Raw genomic sequence first — 17,730 nt, 5'->3', positions numbered from 1 at the left:
CCAGACATAGAGCTATGTCTCTTGTGGAAAATCAATGAACCTGATCAAACATTATACATTGCATGATAAGTCACGATTTGCATCTTCATAGCTCCTCAACAGTGCTACCTTCTGCCGTCTGTCAAAACCTCGAAGCAGAGCACCAGGGTATAATAACGACACTTCTCCTATTGTCATCAGCAATATCCTTCCGGTTTGAGGCCACTTTGCAATACTTAGGCATAGACATAGCTAAATTCGTATGCGATGAAATAGAGCAGGGCCCCCCGTCATCGCTGACTGGACCGCCCAAGGTCTTTGCACTGTCTTTAATTTGGATCATATACCTAATGATACATTGCTGTATCTCCAGCGTCTGCATAAACGCTTTTATTTTCCTTCTAAATACGGTAGATAGCTATCTTATGAGGACTTATTGGACAAGCTAAAAGCTGAAAGTGACTTCTCCAGCAGCTTCCAAAGATACACTGTGGGAGCGAGGAAGATATTGTTAAGTTTCAAAATATCGACGGGCTAGTTTGTTCATGCTGTGCTAAGGTTGCCGACGAGCGAGTCATCGAGGGGCGACGTATTAATTGGAGTGAACTACACGCAAAGAGAGGTGAAGCATAGAAGAAGGATTCAACGTTTCTCTTTTCTATTTAACAGCGTTATCCTCATAGTGAAAGAAATTTTTAGCCTGCACGGCGTGTTATTTTCCACCGAGCACTGGGATACACGAATTGCGCGTCGAGTTCGGACAGATTGAGTTGTTGGAATGCGCAATTTGGCATTATCCTTCTTTATAAAATACGCCTTAAATTCAAATCTCACTTAGTTTATTTCTCCTATATCTTTTCCTTCCTTCCTTCCCCCCCTTCTTTTTCCCTCTCCTCGCCTCTCCTCTACCACATCAGCCATGCCAAGATAATCCTCGATCCCCTATGAAAGGTACAGAATTACTTTTCACAGTCATCGCATCCAAAGCCTGGCAATTGAGAAACGAAATGAATTGATCTATCTCTCTTCAGCCAATCCATGGCAGCAATCATCATCTAACATCCATAGATGCCACTCCCACTCGAGACAATTTCAAACTTTGTGAGCTTGCTCTACTACAACTCACTATGCCTTATTTCCAGGCAATTCCCCTCAGTAAAAAACGCTATTGAGAAGCCTCAAGACCGAAAAAAGTTCAATTGCTCAATTACAAGTAAGTAAGTAAGTAAATTGAAGCTACGCAATCCCTCTCCTATCCAATATCATCAAGCACTTCGACATCAACACACCCAGTCAGTACGTGAACCAGCAAAACACTTTTCAAATTTCAAAATTCAAAACAGATTCATTCTCCAATCATCCAATACCCGAAGCTCCTATTCTATTATTCAGTCTTTAATGACCTCATTACCATAGTTCTCACAATATCCAAACCAATTTTTTTTAGAAGATGTTGCTAATTGTAAAACAATTCTTGCCACGTCCCATCAGTTCGTGTGTACTACGTACACTCACTGATATGCATAACAAAGAGAAGCATAGAGATCGAATATCATGCCCCAAAACGACTCAACACATCCAAAATTCAATCAAACCCATCCTATCACTCTATTTTTTGATCTCTTCGGTATCATTCGTCCATTCATCCATCCATCCATTCCTCTAAACTCCCACATCCCTCGGTAGTTGCAACCCCTCTGTCCGTCAAACATCTAATCCTCGATTCCAGACCAAACCACCAGATTATTTCCATTTCTTACTCCGCAGCCACATTTCCCATTTCCCATCTCTCGTCTCCATACTATATAGTAGCCAATCACTTAGTTAGTATCTACTCCACAACTCAGCGAAAACTATCATAAATCATTAATACAATATCCTCCATACCTCATAATCTAAATACAAAATAATCATTCATTCGATTGAATCCACCCCCGTGTATTTCAACCGGTCAGTCCATTGCGTAGTTGTATTTCGTAACGAAACAATCATTTCACTTGGTCTATTTTTCTATATTTCATAGCGACGTCGATATTCCACACCACCAAAAAGTCACACAAGCAGAGAGGCCTTTCGTTCCAATATTCCCATCAATATGGGTCTTAGAGGCTATTATAACAGCATAATATATAATATAAAAAAGCATATCATTATGATTAAATTAAATAACCAGAACCCCCCCCCCCCTCATCACCACCGAACCGAAGCCACCCACACCCACACCCTCTCAAACAGATTCGCATTCACATAAGCCCTCTCGTACATATTGTGAATTGATCTGACAACCCCTATTAAATGCCCACTCAGAAACGTACGATTTAGAATCTTTGGCATACAGATATTGTCTGAAGGGGAGCAACCTATGAACTGCAACGGAAAACAATAATAGAAGGAAGGGTCTGTGAGGAATTATAGTTTTATTCACACAGACCCTTTACATGAAGCTTTTGCTGATCTTGCAGTGATTAGGTTAGGAGCCATCCAGACTATGAAAGAAGATGACAAAATTTCAAAGACTACTAATAATAGAATCACGGAAACATTCGAAAAAAAAAAACGAAGAAGTGATCAGACATGCAAATGAATAGAAAAATCTTTTGCCTCGTCAATTGAAAGTGGTAATTCAAGCCCCCCTCCCCCCTCGTATTTCATCCATTTCAATCATCTCATTATACCTATGAGCAGACACTGCATTTGTTTCCGCGGTGTATGCAAGGAGGAAATGGCTAGTTTCGTTCTCACAAGTCCAAGTCCAAGTCCCACGCTAACCGTCGTTTTGATGGGTCAAATGTACTTTGCACGTGTGGCGAATCCGATTTCCACGCGGGCACTGGATGGTGTCGTCAACAATAATAACAACACGGAACAGGCATCGAAAAGCACATCCTCGTCTCTCTCCAGATTTCCAAACGGACGGGGTGAGATTTTGGGACGACACCAGTCAGGACTCAGGACGACGCACGCACGCACGACCACCACATTCACGGAATCGGATGATGGGGAAAATCCAGACTCAGTCGTAGATGTGCATGTGGATAGAGAGACATAGCCTATGTATGTATCGATAAATGATTTGGCGAGGGTGAGGGTGAGGAAAGAAGGAGAGGGATGTGGATTTGAATGTGATGAGGTGCCGGTATGAATGGTGCGATACTTCACACTTCACACTGCACATTTGTGAATGAGCCGACCGACATTGAATGGACTGCAGAATGCGAAAATGAGAAGCAAAAAAAACAAAAACCAAAAACCAAAAACCAAAGCAATTGAATCGCGAGCTAGCGAGCTCTACCTCTACCTCTATCCAGGAACTCCGAAATGCAGAATGCAAAGTCCGAACGAAGTGTGAGGCCACGCATCGGAATTCGGATCGGAGGAGCGGAATCAAGAATCCAAGAATCGTTTGAAGCTTCTTCCTAGTAGGTGCGTAAACTCCCCTCTCATCCCACTTTCGCAGACACGCTTGGAACTGGTGGGGGTAATTAATGCCCTGGCCTGGGTCGAGTTTCATCTTCATCCCTTCACTTCGTTTCATCTGGTCTGATTGGATTTGGGGTTTGCACTACACATCGCGCTACACACAGACACACACATGAAAAGCACACATCATCAAAGATATTGTAATGATCAAAAGAATGAATAATTTAATTGTATCCAACAAGTGGATAGAAAGAAGTTAGAAGTGAAAACATCTCCTCATCCCCTCATCCCAGCCTCAAACCACCATCTGAAAAACCATAAACTTTTGAAGTCGTGAGTGATATATATATATAAAAAAAGAGAAAAGTCTATATGAAAAGCGAGTGAAACGAATCGAAACGAATCACCCGCTTCCCCAGGTAAAAATCAAGAAAAGGGTTCCCAAAATGAAAAAAGGGTAATCCCACGCCAATACACCACAACCGTATCCAAAATATCCAGTCCAGCCTGTCCAATCAGGAGGTCGGTTCCGTCCTGTCCGTTCCGTGTATCCTTTTATATATCCTCATGATAGAACCATCATAAACTTCGTATGCCACATCGCAGCACGCTTTAGCGGCGCTGACGTACATTGTTTCTTTTCTTTTCTTTTTGTATGTAATGTAATGTATGTATGCGTTGGTATGTGAGACCGGTCAGTATGTACATATCTTGCACCTGCTCGACTACCAAAACAAAGAATGAAAGAAGTGAGGAATCTAAGCGGATCCTCCACCGGTGACGAATTCTTTGCCGACCTTGGCTCTGGCTTCACGCTTGGTGGTGGCGAGGTTGCCGATGAGACAGACGAGCTGATCGGAATCAGTGGCTTGGGTTTGGACGTCGTCGGGAAGGTTGTAGGCGTTGTCGCAAGGGAAGGTTTGGCAGCCAGAGAGAGGAGTGTTGGTGTTCAAAGGGAACATCTCCTTGACACCATTAACATCATCTGGGTTGACGATAGCAGAAACATCAAAGTAAGTCATGCCTCCCCAGGAATCGAAGCAGACTTCACCAAGCATACCGGAAGTGTTGTCGGCGCCTTCGGAGACAGAGTACCAGTTGCCAATCCAGCCGGTAGGGAACGTTTGGTCGGCAGTGGAATCGCCGGAAACGGTAAGGGAATCGATGGAAGCACAGCCAGAGGTAGGAGTGAAGACCAAGGTACGGGTGGTGCTGTCTTGGTTGACGAAGTGCACGGTACCGGCAGAAGCGATGGTAGCGAGAGCTGCGGTAGCGGCAAGGATGGAAGTAGCGAATTGCATTTTGAGTGATGTGTTTGTAAAAACTTTTGAACTAGGTAAGGATTGATTGGGGTAAAGTAAGACTAGGCTTTACTTCAAGTTGGTCAATTTAAACTGGTTGCTGAATTTGGCAATGAGAGTTTTGGATCGAATGTATGGACCGGTATTGTCAAAGTCGTCGAGACTGAAAAGTTCTGGTGTCGTAGAGACAAGTTTTGCTGTTGAGCTGACTGTGGAAGCTGTGGAGTGACTGTAAAGTCAAGTGCGATCTCAGATCGAATGTTTGAGTAACTTAAAGGAATGAGTGAACTCTTGTTGACAACGTCGTGGATGAAGAAAAGAAAGAAACACAAATGGAGGTACAGCGGATTATATAGACAGACGACTGAGTGTGAATTCAGGGGACACGACTAGAGTGCCATGATTCAATCAGGAAAAACGCCAGCGCGGACATTTACGCTTTAGCTCAGGCTCGCTGAGCCCAAGCTACGGCAATTGTGGAGTCATGTCATCCATAAGTAGTTCAATCGGAGTCGAATACGCAAATGCATCCAGAACGTTTGCTTCTTCTCTGGGTGCATGCTCCGTACCCTTCCCACATTCCGCTATTGGAGGCGGCCACGCCAGACAGAATTCGTAAACACGCCACCAAACCCCATCAGGAAGCTACTGGCATCTGAGACTCGGGAGAACTAGCCTTGGCGAGATTGAGAATTTTCCTTTGGTGGGAAGAATGGAGTCAAGGGATTGATGCGACTACGCTTTGATTGGATTGTACAGTTTTGTTCCTGAGTCTTAACGGCAGCCGATGCGTAGGGCATGCGTAGCGGAAACGTGAAAGTTTATTTGGTGGTTGTCTCTATGTGGAGAATGCCTTTGTAATCCAAGTAGCCAATGAGCTTCACGACATTTGTTTCCATGATTCATATCTGTAATAGTAATTCTTGATGCCAGTGTTTTCCTTCCCAACGAAAATGAAAGGGCAAGCAAGCACGGCAAACGTATTCTAGACTCGAAAATCTTGGGACTCGAGTCATTTGTCGAAGTATCTGTGTTTGTGCTTGGAAGATTGGTTGCGTGAAAGGGTTTTCCTGCAGTGACCGGTTATGATATGAACGGCTGATGTGAGTATCGATATATTACTTCTTTGAGTCGTTACCTCGCAATCACAAAATCCAACATGCCGAAGCATTTGGCCCAGGAGATGCCGTAACACAATGGCAATGGGTAAATCACGGAATCGATATTATTCCAAAACCTCGGACTCGTTGGAGACTGGGAGTGGGTAAACATTGCTACACGAATAATGAGCTACTTTCCCAATTGTTCTCGACCTCTGCAACCTTGTATTTTCGAAGTCTTTCTAAACAACATCAATACAAGGTCTGCTCACATCTTGCAGTAGGGGGGGCAATTCGATAGCGGGGACGATATTCACCTGATATTATCTAGGATGGCAGCGGAAGCGTGCGTTCAGCAAGGATCAGCCGTATAGAAAAGTCTGTTCACTGTTTCAATTATTATGGGTGACTTTGAGCAGATTGGCTGACGAGAAGAGCTGCTGCAACTGCAGCTTACATGTGTGTACAGAGTGCTGCTGCACATGTCGTGTAAAATCCAAGAGGTTTAGTCCACTTCATGTGAGTTCTGAGTTCCTGACATCCTGCACTCCAATTATTAATTGCATCGAATAATCATGTAAATCCCGCAAAAACTCTTTACACATTACGCCATCGAACAGCAATCCTTCTGGAACAGACACATGTGAGTATCCATAAGGGTTCGCTTGCCCTTGCAGTAGCCCCAGGAACCCGCAAGGAGTCCGACGCCCATGCAATTTGGCCTGCATTTAGGGCCTGCGCCAGGGGCTGAGAAGAAAAATCTAAAAATCGAAAAAATCTCTTTTGTCTAATTGACAATACGACTTCTCGAGTTACCGACTGCCACGAATCCATCGTGTAGCCTGTAAAACTCAAATCCATATTATCCATCAGGCATGCGAATCATTCAATAAATTCCCACGTTTAGTGATTGGCATTCCACGCATCACTCGATCATTACGTCGGCCACAACATACGCACCTCTCTACCTACCCGGATCCCTGACCCCATTTGATACACCGCTGAACTCCACATATCCGTCTCATCAGTGCACAGTATACATCCAGAACAGCGTAAACAAGAATCCCCCATTGATGCTCAGGATCTCACAATAGTCCGGATGGCAACCTCAGGACTCAGGAATAACAAAGAACCATGAAGAGATCAACAACCAAGCAATACCCAAAGTCTCAAACCAGAGCACCGGCGTAATAGCGGGGCTCGACATGTGGTAGATTAAGCGATGAAACCACAAACTGCACTGCCTATCCTAATTTCCGATTGCTGAGTAAGGTTTTCTACTGAAGCGACCACTCGGATTAAGTTACTGGAGGATCCCCGGTGAAAGGAGCGATTCATGATCTAGATTTTGCTATGCTGCGGTGCGGGAGTCTGGCCGTGTTCTTGGACGGAAGTTCTTCCCGTACGTTTGGGTTAAATGTAAGAAGATACACCGCTTTTGGGCATCCGTTTTTCCTTCTTGCCAACTGGCATGTGAAGAAGATAGGTTTGGTGGCTCTGGTTGGTGACAGATGGAAGCATATGGGTAATGACCGGCTGTGATTCGCTTCCCTCTGTAGCCTCAGGTGGCCAAACCACGGTGTGGATGTACGTGGATGTAGACATGCTTCATTTCGTTCATGTGAATATACGATGGTCTAATACGGATTGAGGAGCTGATTTGGGAACTCGGTGAAAGGCTCTATCCCAGACCTGTCGGAGTCTCGTATAGATATTCTGGATTCATTTCTCCCTCATCGACTGCCATAGAATCTAGATGAAAAGATGTGCAAAGATCTTCTCACCTTCACGCCCCAATATACGTCACATAATTACGGACCTGAGTGAAGAAAAAATCCCACAATGGAAGAAGTGTGAGACGGATTTATGTTTGACCTAAAGCCTTTTGGATAAGCTTATTAGCCATGTGGAATATTCCGTGAGTCTCCATGACAATGAGACTACCACCAATTAAGAAGGATGAAAACTCTAAGTAGAAAACTTTTCACAATCTCTCCTCTATCCCCGACGAGGCGAAGTTGGAAAAATGGAGACATTTGTGCTAATGATTTATGTCAAGTCGACGAGGTGCATAAACTGGGTAATGCAAATCGAGATCGGCAATTACTGATAGTTCGTTGCTGCGCCCACAGAGAGTCTGGACTCTGGACTCTGGACTCTGGACTCTGGACTCTGGACTCTGGACTCTGGACTCTGGGATGTTGAGAATTCTACAATACCGGTAGTTGCAACTTGTAGGCTTGTAGCATTGGAAATGTAATCAGAATTGCCATCACATAGGCCCGGCAAAACTTGAAGAAGCGATGGTGTATTTTGAAACTATGTCATGTTATAGAGCCTGTGAGAAAATCATCGTGCCGAGGTTTTGACAAAAAAGTTTGTGTATAGCGAACGTAAAGGCGATGTTTTCTCCCTACTGTGCAAAGTCATCTGGTGGTGTGGAGGATTGCACGGTGATATGGCTTAACTGCTGTGGTGGTATTAGACAATAACATAGGTTGCGTGGCTGCATGTCAAGTTTAGAACGTGGATGAATGCCATCCTCGTGTGAACGCGTAACGTAGGGTCAACGGCGTTGCACTGAAAGGTATAAGAAGGGCTGGGAATCTTTGCATAGAGATTTTCGGTCTCTCTATTGCTGGAAATGTATCTATCACACGGATGCATTCTTACGGCTCAAAATTCTCGAAATGTCGGAATTGGATCATAGGTACCGGTATGTATCATGGATAATGGTCCGTATACCGGCGTGGGCAGCGAAAATCTTACCTTCTCAACCTCGTACTTGAAGACATGTGAAGACATGTGAAGACATAGTATGAAAATTTTGGATCGAAGAAGCAACGATTGGACTGATGATTTTTTTTTTCGTTTCCAAAAGATGGGACAACAGGAGATGATTATATCCGCTGTCTGTTGACGGCTCGCCACATATGTTGTTGTATGGTATGATTGTGTCGTATTTTACTGACCACCGACCAACACCTACAGCAGGCTGATTATCAAGCCAAGATCTTACAAAAATAGATGTCCGCGCCGTGGTGTGGGCTGTTCCCGATGAAATACGATAGTTTGTTGGCTTCCCAGGAGCGAATCGACTTGGCAATCAATCCCGATGGCGGAACATTCTTGGACCAAATTTGAACGTCGTCCGAGAGCCCTCTGGGCCTTTTACACTCGCTGTTATCATTCGTCCTGATCTTCGTGTTATGTCGGACCGAAATCACTCAGAACGAAAGTGTCCACCAAAAAATACATACTTGACGTCAGAATCAGAATCTTGCGGTGCGCGGCTCCAATCCATGTCAAAGGCGTGATCTAGGTGCCAGGTTCGGGTGTGTCTGGAAAGATCTTCAGTCTACTGGTAAGCCGAGCTTGTGGTCTAGAAGCAGTGAGAGGTGTCGATGAAATCCCTTCCATACTCTAATCAAACGCTTTACCAGCAAATGGTTGAGAACACGTTTTGCTCTCCAGGCTGCTCCTCCAGCCCTACGTGAACTTTTGACCTTGTGTTCCCCATATCACCAAACCCACTCGATGTCTCCATCTTTATGGCGAATATCTGTATCGATAGCATTGCATTGGCAAGCAGCAAGCCAAAGACAACAGTGACATAGAGTGCTGACATTTCTTCTTGCATGGAGCTTGACGGGAAAAGAATAGTATGTTGAGTTCAGCAATGTCCTGATTCGTTAGGATTGATGTTACTTCCCTATCTCCTCGTATTCTCACATCCACCATTTCTTAGTAGATAACGTTCTTGGCAGACGGATGATTGTGTGCACCACACAGTCTCCTCATGGGTGAAGAAAGCCGTATACTCTGTCGCTCAAATAGACTCACATATTAAAAGCGCCCGTATTCCATTTTCTCACCACAACACCAATCTATATCGAGATCACGACGATACACATCACTTGAGAAACAACAGCTGATTAAGAAATCTGCATCTATCCTATTTTTGTACCAAATAAATGATCGCCTGAATTGATATCGAATATCGAAAAGAGTGTATATTTTTGGAGTCCCAGTTATTCCGCCCTGCTAGAGACAGTATCTTATCGGAGTGCTGATTCCAGCAAACGGGTACCACGACGCCAAAAAGAGACGAGCTTTTCCGCTAATCGCTCACGGGTGGATAACAGATCTAACAAGTTTTTCATCTTATCCCAACTGTTCGAGTTCATGATTATCCTAGACTCCCAATCATCCAATGACCGTACTTGTACCTTATGCTTCGGAAAGACCATTGACGGCTATTACCTAGGGCGATAAGAAGAAGGGAAAAGGGCGCGACCTAAGAACAGCCCAGTCAAGTCATGGCCGAGGAAGTTTAACCACCTTTCAACGTGGAAAGGCCCGCACCAAGCTCACACTATTGCCGTCAAGACATTGTCCGCCATGTCAGTAGCGATGACGGTCGCAAGTAGCCAGGCACACGTGAAGCCATCGAGTAAGTAGCATCGCAGCGATTGGCTAAAGGATGATAGAAAGTACGAGAAACGGCCAGGTGCTAAGCTGCCAACGAATGAAAAGGATGTGACGTTCGGAATAACTCCTAAAGTAGGAGTCAAGACGCAGAAGTCGTCCCTTCCTCTAACCAGATAGCCATAGGCGTAGAAGGCACCAGGCTTCAAGTAGCTCTGTAAATGAATTTCTTTTGTCCAAATGCTTGGGAGTTGAGAGTTTCTCGTGTTGGACTGAACCTTCGGATCAAAATAGATATGCTATCAATCAAGCTCACCAATGACGCAGATCTGAGCGCACAAGCGCGGGAAAATTGACTTTGGAAGTTGGGGGAAAAGTGGAAGGAACATCCAATGAAGAGTAGTGGGCGAGCAAAAAGTCGAATGAGACATGGCTCGGAATCCGGAATAAAGATTTCAGTCTTTCTTTTTCCCTCGTGTCATTTTCTATGCCATTCCGACCTCCATCATCATCCTCGTATCACTCAATCACATCGTGTTCCGGACCTGGAGTCTTTTCTTTTCCTGTCTTGAGTATCGAGTGAATGATAATCAAAGCTACTTCGTGACCTAGTTCGAGTAGCTGGCAGGCCGTTGGCATCTCATTGGAGCGAATGTACGAAGTTTCCACACATCTCACCACTCTAAGAATTAAAAGCATTTCGATTTCCATGGCGATTTTCCTCTCCATGTCCCCCTCACCACGCTCAGGTTCATGATCCAAGGACAGCCACTTGTAGATGCATACCAAGCCAGTATATGCAGCATGTGCAGTAGTGGCTTCTTCATTTGTGGAGAATCGAAGCTCGTAAAGAATAGATCCAAACTTAAAAGTGCAAAGTTATTCCCAAGTGGTGAGTGGTGAGGAGCGAGGAGGGAGTGGTGGAGGAGCAGGTCTGGAGAATGAAGATTGATACCTTGATGCGTGGATAGCACCACATAGAGCGTCCAGTATCACACGGCAAATGCTTCGATTGGATCGTTCTTGAGAGGTGGCGGCGGCACTTTGCCAGAGACTGACTGAGGCGCAAATGCAGAAAACGGCAGGAGGCAAAGAAAGGCAAGGCAAGACAAGGCGGACCGTCGTTCTTTCCGCATCCACACATGGACAGCACAGTGGCTGCCTACGGTCTGCACTACTCCACGCCTCCAGTACCAGGTAGGCAGCTTTTCCTTCGTACCAACCCTCGCACCTGCCGGCTTAGTACCAGACTTCACCTTTGACATAATCCTGTCCCGAGTGACGGAGTGACTAGCCGTCAGAGTGAAGTCAACAAAAGATGGAAAGAGAAGAAAAAGAAAAAGAAAAGAACACTAATGCATGCATGCAATTCGTACCTGCCTGCCTGCATAGAGGCTCACCAACTACTTAATGCACTCGACATCCCATCCTCATCGGCCTTTTCTTCTTTCTTCCCTCAAACCACACATCAACAATAACCACGCTCGTTCAGGTTTTGTTGCATCGATCTCGTCTTTCACCCTTCCCCTTCCCCTCCATCAACACAACATCTTAATATCATCCCACTTTCGCTATTGTAATCGTACAACCACAGTCGTGGAAGAGAAAATAAGAAGACATGAAGACATTCCAATCGTTCCTCACAGCCTTCGGGCTTCTTGCCGTGGTCAACGGCCAAAAGTACTCCAACGGAACCAACATTGCGTATACGGTTAGTCTCCTCCCAATGGTCGTTGATATCAGTTGATATTTCTTGCCCCGCCAGATCGCATGTGCTGACACCCCTTCTCTCCCAGACTATCACTACTGATATCTATACAACTGTCTGCCCACACCCCACCACTTTCTCCATGGGAACGAATACTTATACCGTCACTGCTTCTACTACCTTGACCATCACTGACTGGTATGTTCTTTTGACTCATCAAGTTGAGAAAGATTTGTTCGGAATACTGACGTAACATTGTAGCCCTTGCACGTACTCTACCACCATTGACAAGACGGTTCCAACTGTTCCAGCATCCTCGTCAATCAAGCCAAGCAACTCTGTTCCATCTGTCCCAGCTTCATCGAGTGTTGCCAGCAGCGCTTCCTCGGTCATCACCAGTCATCCAACAGTTCCTCTGAGCACTGGACCAACCACAAAGCCTGTCAAGCCAACAGAGACCGAGCACACAACATGGACCACTTTTACCACCGACATCCTTACAACCGTTTGCCCTACTCCAACTACATTGACTTTTGGAACCAAGACATACACTGTCACTGAGTCAACTACTTTGACCATTACAGACTGCCCTTGCACCGTTAGCAAGCCTCATCCATCAAGCACCTCGGTCCCAACCAGCCCATCTTCCAGCGAGAGCAGTGTCAAGTCCAGTGCTACACCAAAGACCACCGTCATTGTTCCTCCTCATGGAAACTACACATCTTCTACTTCTTCGGCGCCACCAAAGACTACAGTCGTTGTCCCTCCTCACGGAAACTATACTTCCTCTACTTCCTCGGCGCCACCAAAGACCACTGTTGTTGTTCCTCCTCACGGAAACTATACATCATCTACTTCTTCGGCGCCACCAAAGACCACTGTCGTTGTTCCTCCTCATGGAAACTATACATTCTCTACTTCTTCAACCCCACCAAAGACTACACCAGTCGTCTGGACCACCACAGTTGTCAGCAGCTACACCACTTACTGTCCATCTCCCACCACCGTTGCCATTGGTAACTTCACCTACACCGTCTCATCAGCCACAACCTTGACTGTTACAAAGTGGTACGTTCTTCATTCTCATTTGATGTATTTGTGTCTTACTAACCATATCTTAATAGCCCTTGCACAGTCAGTTACACCTCAACTGTTCCAACTGCCAAGCCAACCACTAGTACCACTGTATCTTACTTGACTACATATGTCCCTAGACCAACCACAATCACTATCAGCTCGGTCCCTCACACAATTACCGCCCCAGGAACCGTCACTGTCCCAGTTGTTTCAATTCCTTCTGTCAAGCCAACTCCAAGTACTATTACCGTGTCTTACTTGACTACATACTGCCCCGAACCAACTACAATTATTGTCAGCTCGGTTCCTCACACGATTACAGCCCCAGGAACTGTGACCATCCCAGTTGTCACAGTTTCAGTTGGAACTCCAGTGTATTTTACACCTGTTCCTTCTGTCAAGCCGACTCCAAGTACCATCACTGTGTCTTACTTGACTACATACTGCCCCGAACCAACTACAATTATCGTCAGCTCAGTTCCTCACACAATCACCGCTCCGGGAACTGTCACCATCCCAGTTGTCACAGTTTCCGTTGGTACTCCAGTTCATGAGACCCCTGTCGCTAGTATTCCAGTTCACGAGACACCGGTTGCCAGCATCCCAGCTCATGAAACTCCTATTGCCAGCATCCCAGCCCACGAGACAACCGTTGTCAGCATCCCAGCTCATGAAACTCCTATTGCCAGCATCCCAGCCCACGAGACACCGGTTGTCAGCATCCCAGCCCATGAAACTCCTATTGCCAGCATCCCAGCCCACGAGACACCAGTTGCTAGTGTTCCAGTTCATGAGACTCCAGTTGCCAGTGTCCCAGTTCAACAGACCCCTGTCGCCAGTGTTCCAGTCCAAGAAACACCAGTTGCCAGCGTTCCAGTTGCCACTGTCCCAGCCGCAACTTCCTCTCAAGCTACCACCTTGGCCTCCACACCTGCTGCTGTCGGCACTGCTACCACAACCGGTCCAGCTCAATTCACTGGTGCTGCCATGAAGGTTGATGCTAGTTTCGGTGCTCTCGCCGTTGCCGGTATTGCAGCCTTCTTGTTGTAGGCTTCATAATCATGACTATTTCTTATCTCTCGGATTACTTTAACGATAACGAGATCACTGGTATCTAGATAGGGTATCTAGAAGGGGGGCGGAGGAGTAAAGGACACAATCATTTTCACGGGCATGGCTCTAACACGCTTCCCATTTCCCTTTTCTTTTCTTTAGCTATCGGCGGATCGGATCTTTTTGGAACTCAAAACAAAGTTGCTCATATTGCTCATGTCACGTCCTCGATAATACAAAATTCAATTCTCAGGTACATATACTACAGTCGTTCGGATACAATGGATCTTTACTTTATACCAAAAAATAATATAAATGAAATTTCGAACTTCAAATCTTCCTTAATTCTTGATATTGTGATTAAAAATCGATGCATTCATAATAAAAAATGGCGGTTGACGAGCTGACGACTAGTTTGCTGTCATATAACTGTGGATACCCGGTGAGATCCCCATATCAGATAGTTTACATGTGGCACGATTGTACATAGGTAAGATAAGAGGCCAGGGAGTGAGGCCCAAGTTTCTTAAGATAACGATGGGTGAAGAAGAAATATAGACATTGACTCTTATGAGTTGGGCTACTAATGTAAGGAATGAAGCTAAATTGAGTATACATTTATTAGAGTGAGAAGAAGTGAGTAAGGTGTAATCGAGGTGTAAATGATGGGAAGGGCATATGAAATGGGACGGGATGGGATGGTGAATCCATACGTTGAAGTAGAGCAGTAGTATTGTAGTGTAGATAGATTTTAGTGGGAAGTAGATGGTTACTGTATGTAGTTAAGAAATGGGATTGAGAAAAGAAGAGATATGATTTTTGCTTTTTGCTTTTTGCTTTTGAAAAAGATGGATGGGTGGATGGGTGGATGAGGAATCTTTTAGAGGGGATGGGATGGGATGGAATGGGATTGTTTTTTTGTTTTTTTTTTTTGGCTAGAGGAAGAGTTTGGGGTTGGAAATTTCATGAATTGTAGATGGATTCAAATTAGGGGGGGGGAAGGGTAATTGGTGTTGATATTGATATCATTACTAGAGATTACCTAGGTAGGTATGAAACTAGAGATGTTCCTTTTTCCTTTTCGCATTCACTACGTCAAGTTAATTTTAAATAACATAATATTCTTTCTCACTTTTCCCTCTGTCTTTCTTTCGTCCAAACGCCAAACGCAAAGGTATCCATTCATGTAGACATCATATAGCACGCTCGTAACGTTAACCCTAAGCGCCGCTCCTGTAAACCTGACTACCTTGTCCTCTAATAGCAATAGTATCTCTTCGCTGCAGCACGACCAATGCCCTTTCGAGACTCATCTCGCTAAAGCCTCTCCCCTCGCACATTTCCCGCTTGAGCGTGGCGAGAGATGTGCTCCAACCTACGGGCAACCTCTTTTTTAATTCTTCTTCCAATCGCGCGACTTCGTCTTGGAGCTCGCGACTTCCTTGTTGCGCGACACCTTGTTGGACGGCGTCCATGGTGGATGCGAGGAAGAGACGGATGGCTTCGTCGACGTGATGTTCATGCGCGATGGGGGATAGGGAGATTTTGGCGAGGGATTCTGTGATACGGATGATGGCTTCGAGTTGACGGACTGTGATGGGGATGGATGAGCGTTCGTTGGTTGTCATTTCGGTGGCGTGGACTTGTTTGCGGATGGAAACGAAGTGGGAAGAGAGCTTTTCCGAGGCTTCTGGGGAGAGACGTGGGGCGCAACGACTGAGGGCTGTTAGTTTTGCGTGCTCTAGTCATAAGGGAGGCGATTAGGTGTAATACGTACGATTTACAGTAGCTGATGTATCTCTTCATCTTTTCAACTGGAATCTCAGACTCGGCTTGTTCTTCCCTTCCTCTACCACCCATGTGAACATTCATAACGTGCCTTGCCATTTTTTCATCTTTGCCCCTTTCGTGCTCATCCTTGACAATAAAAATCATATCGAAACGCGATAGAATTGTAGTTTGGAAATCGATGTTCTCACCCGGTGATTTGAGATCATCATAACGACCAAAGATAGGATTGGCTGCAGCCAGAACTGAAGTTCGTGCATTGAGGATTGTAGTGATACCTGCTTTAGCTATCGAAATAGTTTGTTGTTCCATAGCTTCGTGAATGGCTACTCGATCTTCATCGCGCATTTTGTCGAACTCATCGATACATACTACACCTCCATCTGCAAGGACCATCGCTCCTCCTTCGAGGTAGAATTCTCGAGTTGAGTGATCACGTTGAACGGAGGCGGTAAGACCAGCGGCAGAAGAACCTTTTCCAGAAGTGTAAATGGCGATTGGAGCGACCTTTTCAACGAATTTCAACAGTTGAGATTTGGCAGTTCCAGGGTCACCGAGAAGAAGAACGTTAATGTCACCACGGAGTTTCATACCGTCAGGAAGAATCTTTTTGGATCCACCTAAGAGGAGACATGCTATCGCTTTTTTGATATCGTTGTTGCCGTAAATAGATGGGGCAATGCAGGATGCAAATACACTGTAAAGATCTGGCCTGCGTGACATCTCGAGAAATTCTTGTTCTTCCTCTTCCGAGAACACAGCATTCCCTTTCGCGGTGTGATCGACATCGCTATGGATACCAACTGCCCTCAAGTATGGAGTTCTAATAGCAACAGCCGAAGTTGTAGAAGAACCTTTCGTGTTCTTGTTTTGATAAATAGAGAATATGCCAGTGATCATACATCTTGTACCAGGTACCACTCTGTTCGTCAAATATCTATCGGTTGAAATAAGAACATGTCGTGGTAGTTCTCCCACTGGGACCTGATCTGGAGCTTCCTGGAGCTTGATAATTTGTTGATCAACGAATTGAGAAGATTCATGAACAACCACATATGGATCCATGGGACAAGGTGGATCTCCAGGCATCTTTTGTCTATCGCACATTCTGGGCAATGAAACACCAGAAAATCCGCCATTTACTGGTAATATCTTTGTAGAGCGACAATTCCGACATTGTATATTTAGTGCTGTTGCTTTCGATGATAGTACTGATGCTCCTATAACGATACCCGGTACTCGTACAAGTCGGGATATGGCAAGGGCGTCCAAGTCTCGAATCGAAATCTCCGAAGCTGTGGAGTGAAGAAGGAGTTGATGTTCGGGGAGAACAATATCTCTATCCGAGGGGTATACGATTCGATGTGTACATCTCTTCAATGCGCTTTCGAACTGTGTGTGCGTTAGACATAGCTTGCGCAAAGTTTGTAGGGGTTTGCTACAAGGGGTATAATCTCTGCAGGCTCTGTCGCAAGTCGGTGTGCAAGCTCTTCATTAAAGGATATCAGATGCCCAACATCAACGTCGCAAAAGTATTGTTTTAACAGAACATTTTCTCGGATTTGATCTCTGTATGGCCTTGTTAGTAGGGTATCATAGACAGTGAATTGCTTCCCTACCTGTAGATGAAGGCGTTGTCAATGCGGAATTGAAGAATAAATTGTTCTAGTTGAGATTGCACTTGACCTCTAGTATCTTCATTGTCGCCATATTCAGGTGGTAACACACTCAGAGAAAATACAGATTGACGATCCATCTTATTATTGACAGTATAATTTTGTGGTGTTGAATATGAAATTGCGGGGCTATTGGCAGTGTTGATATTTGATCTGTTGTCCTGCTGTTGCTAAGTGGGCAGATCCTGAGGTTTTTGATA

At 45.1% G+C, this 17,730-nt stretch overlaps 3 protein-coding genes across 3 annotated transcripts; 1 reads left to right on the top strand and 2 right to left on the bottom strand.

Moving 5' to 3' along the window:
- Positions 1–3,443: 3,443 nt before the first annotated feature.
- BCIN_15g03010 (hypothetical protein) lies at positions 3,444–5,486 on the bottom strand. Its single transcript, XM_024697529.1, has one exon. The coding sequence runs from the start codon at positions 4,698–4,700 to the stop codon at positions 4,158–4,160; it is 543 nt and encodes a 180-aa protein (XP_024553345.1). The 5' UTR covers positions 4,701–5,486; the 3' UTR covers positions 3,444–4,157.
- A 6,177-nt stretch (positions 5,487–11,663) lies between these two features.
- BCIN_15g03000 (hypothetical protein) lies at positions 11,664–14,399 on the top strand. Its single transcript, XM_024697528.1, has 4 exons — positions 11,664–11,939; positions 12,025–12,134; positions 12,198–13,004; positions 13,061–14,399. Exons 1-4 carry the CDS (start codon positions 11,847–11,849, stop codon positions 14,061–14,063), a joined length of 2,013 nt encoding a protein of 670 aa, XP_024553344.1. The 5' UTR covers positions 11,664–11,846; the 3' UTR covers positions 14,064–14,399.
- A 654-nt stretch (positions 14,400–15,053) lies between these two features.
- BCIN_15g02990 (hypothetical protein) lies at positions 15,054–17,716 on the bottom strand. Its single transcript, XM_024697527.1, has 4 exons — positions 17,474–17,716; positions 17,297–17,423; positions 15,844–17,246; positions 15,054–15,782 (listed from the first exon to the last, which is right to left on the bottom strand). The coding sequence occupies exons 1-4, from the start codon at positions 17,608–17,610 to the stop codon at positions 15,287–15,289; spliced, it is 2,163 nt and encodes a 720-aa protein (XP_024553343.1). The 5' UTR covers positions 17,611–17,716; the 3' UTR covers positions 15,054–15,286.
- Positions 17,717–17,730: the final 14 nt, after the last annotated feature.

Source organism: Botrytis cinerea, chromosome 15 (assembly GCF_000143535.2).
Source record: "Botrytis cinerea B05.10 chromosome 15, complete sequence".
Classification (NCBI taxonomy): domain Eukaryota; kingdom Fungi; phylum Ascomycota; class Leotiomycetes; order Helotiales; family Sclerotiniaceae; genus Botrytis; species Botrytis cinerea.
This window is presented reverse-complemented; position numbering and strand designations above follow the sequence as displayed.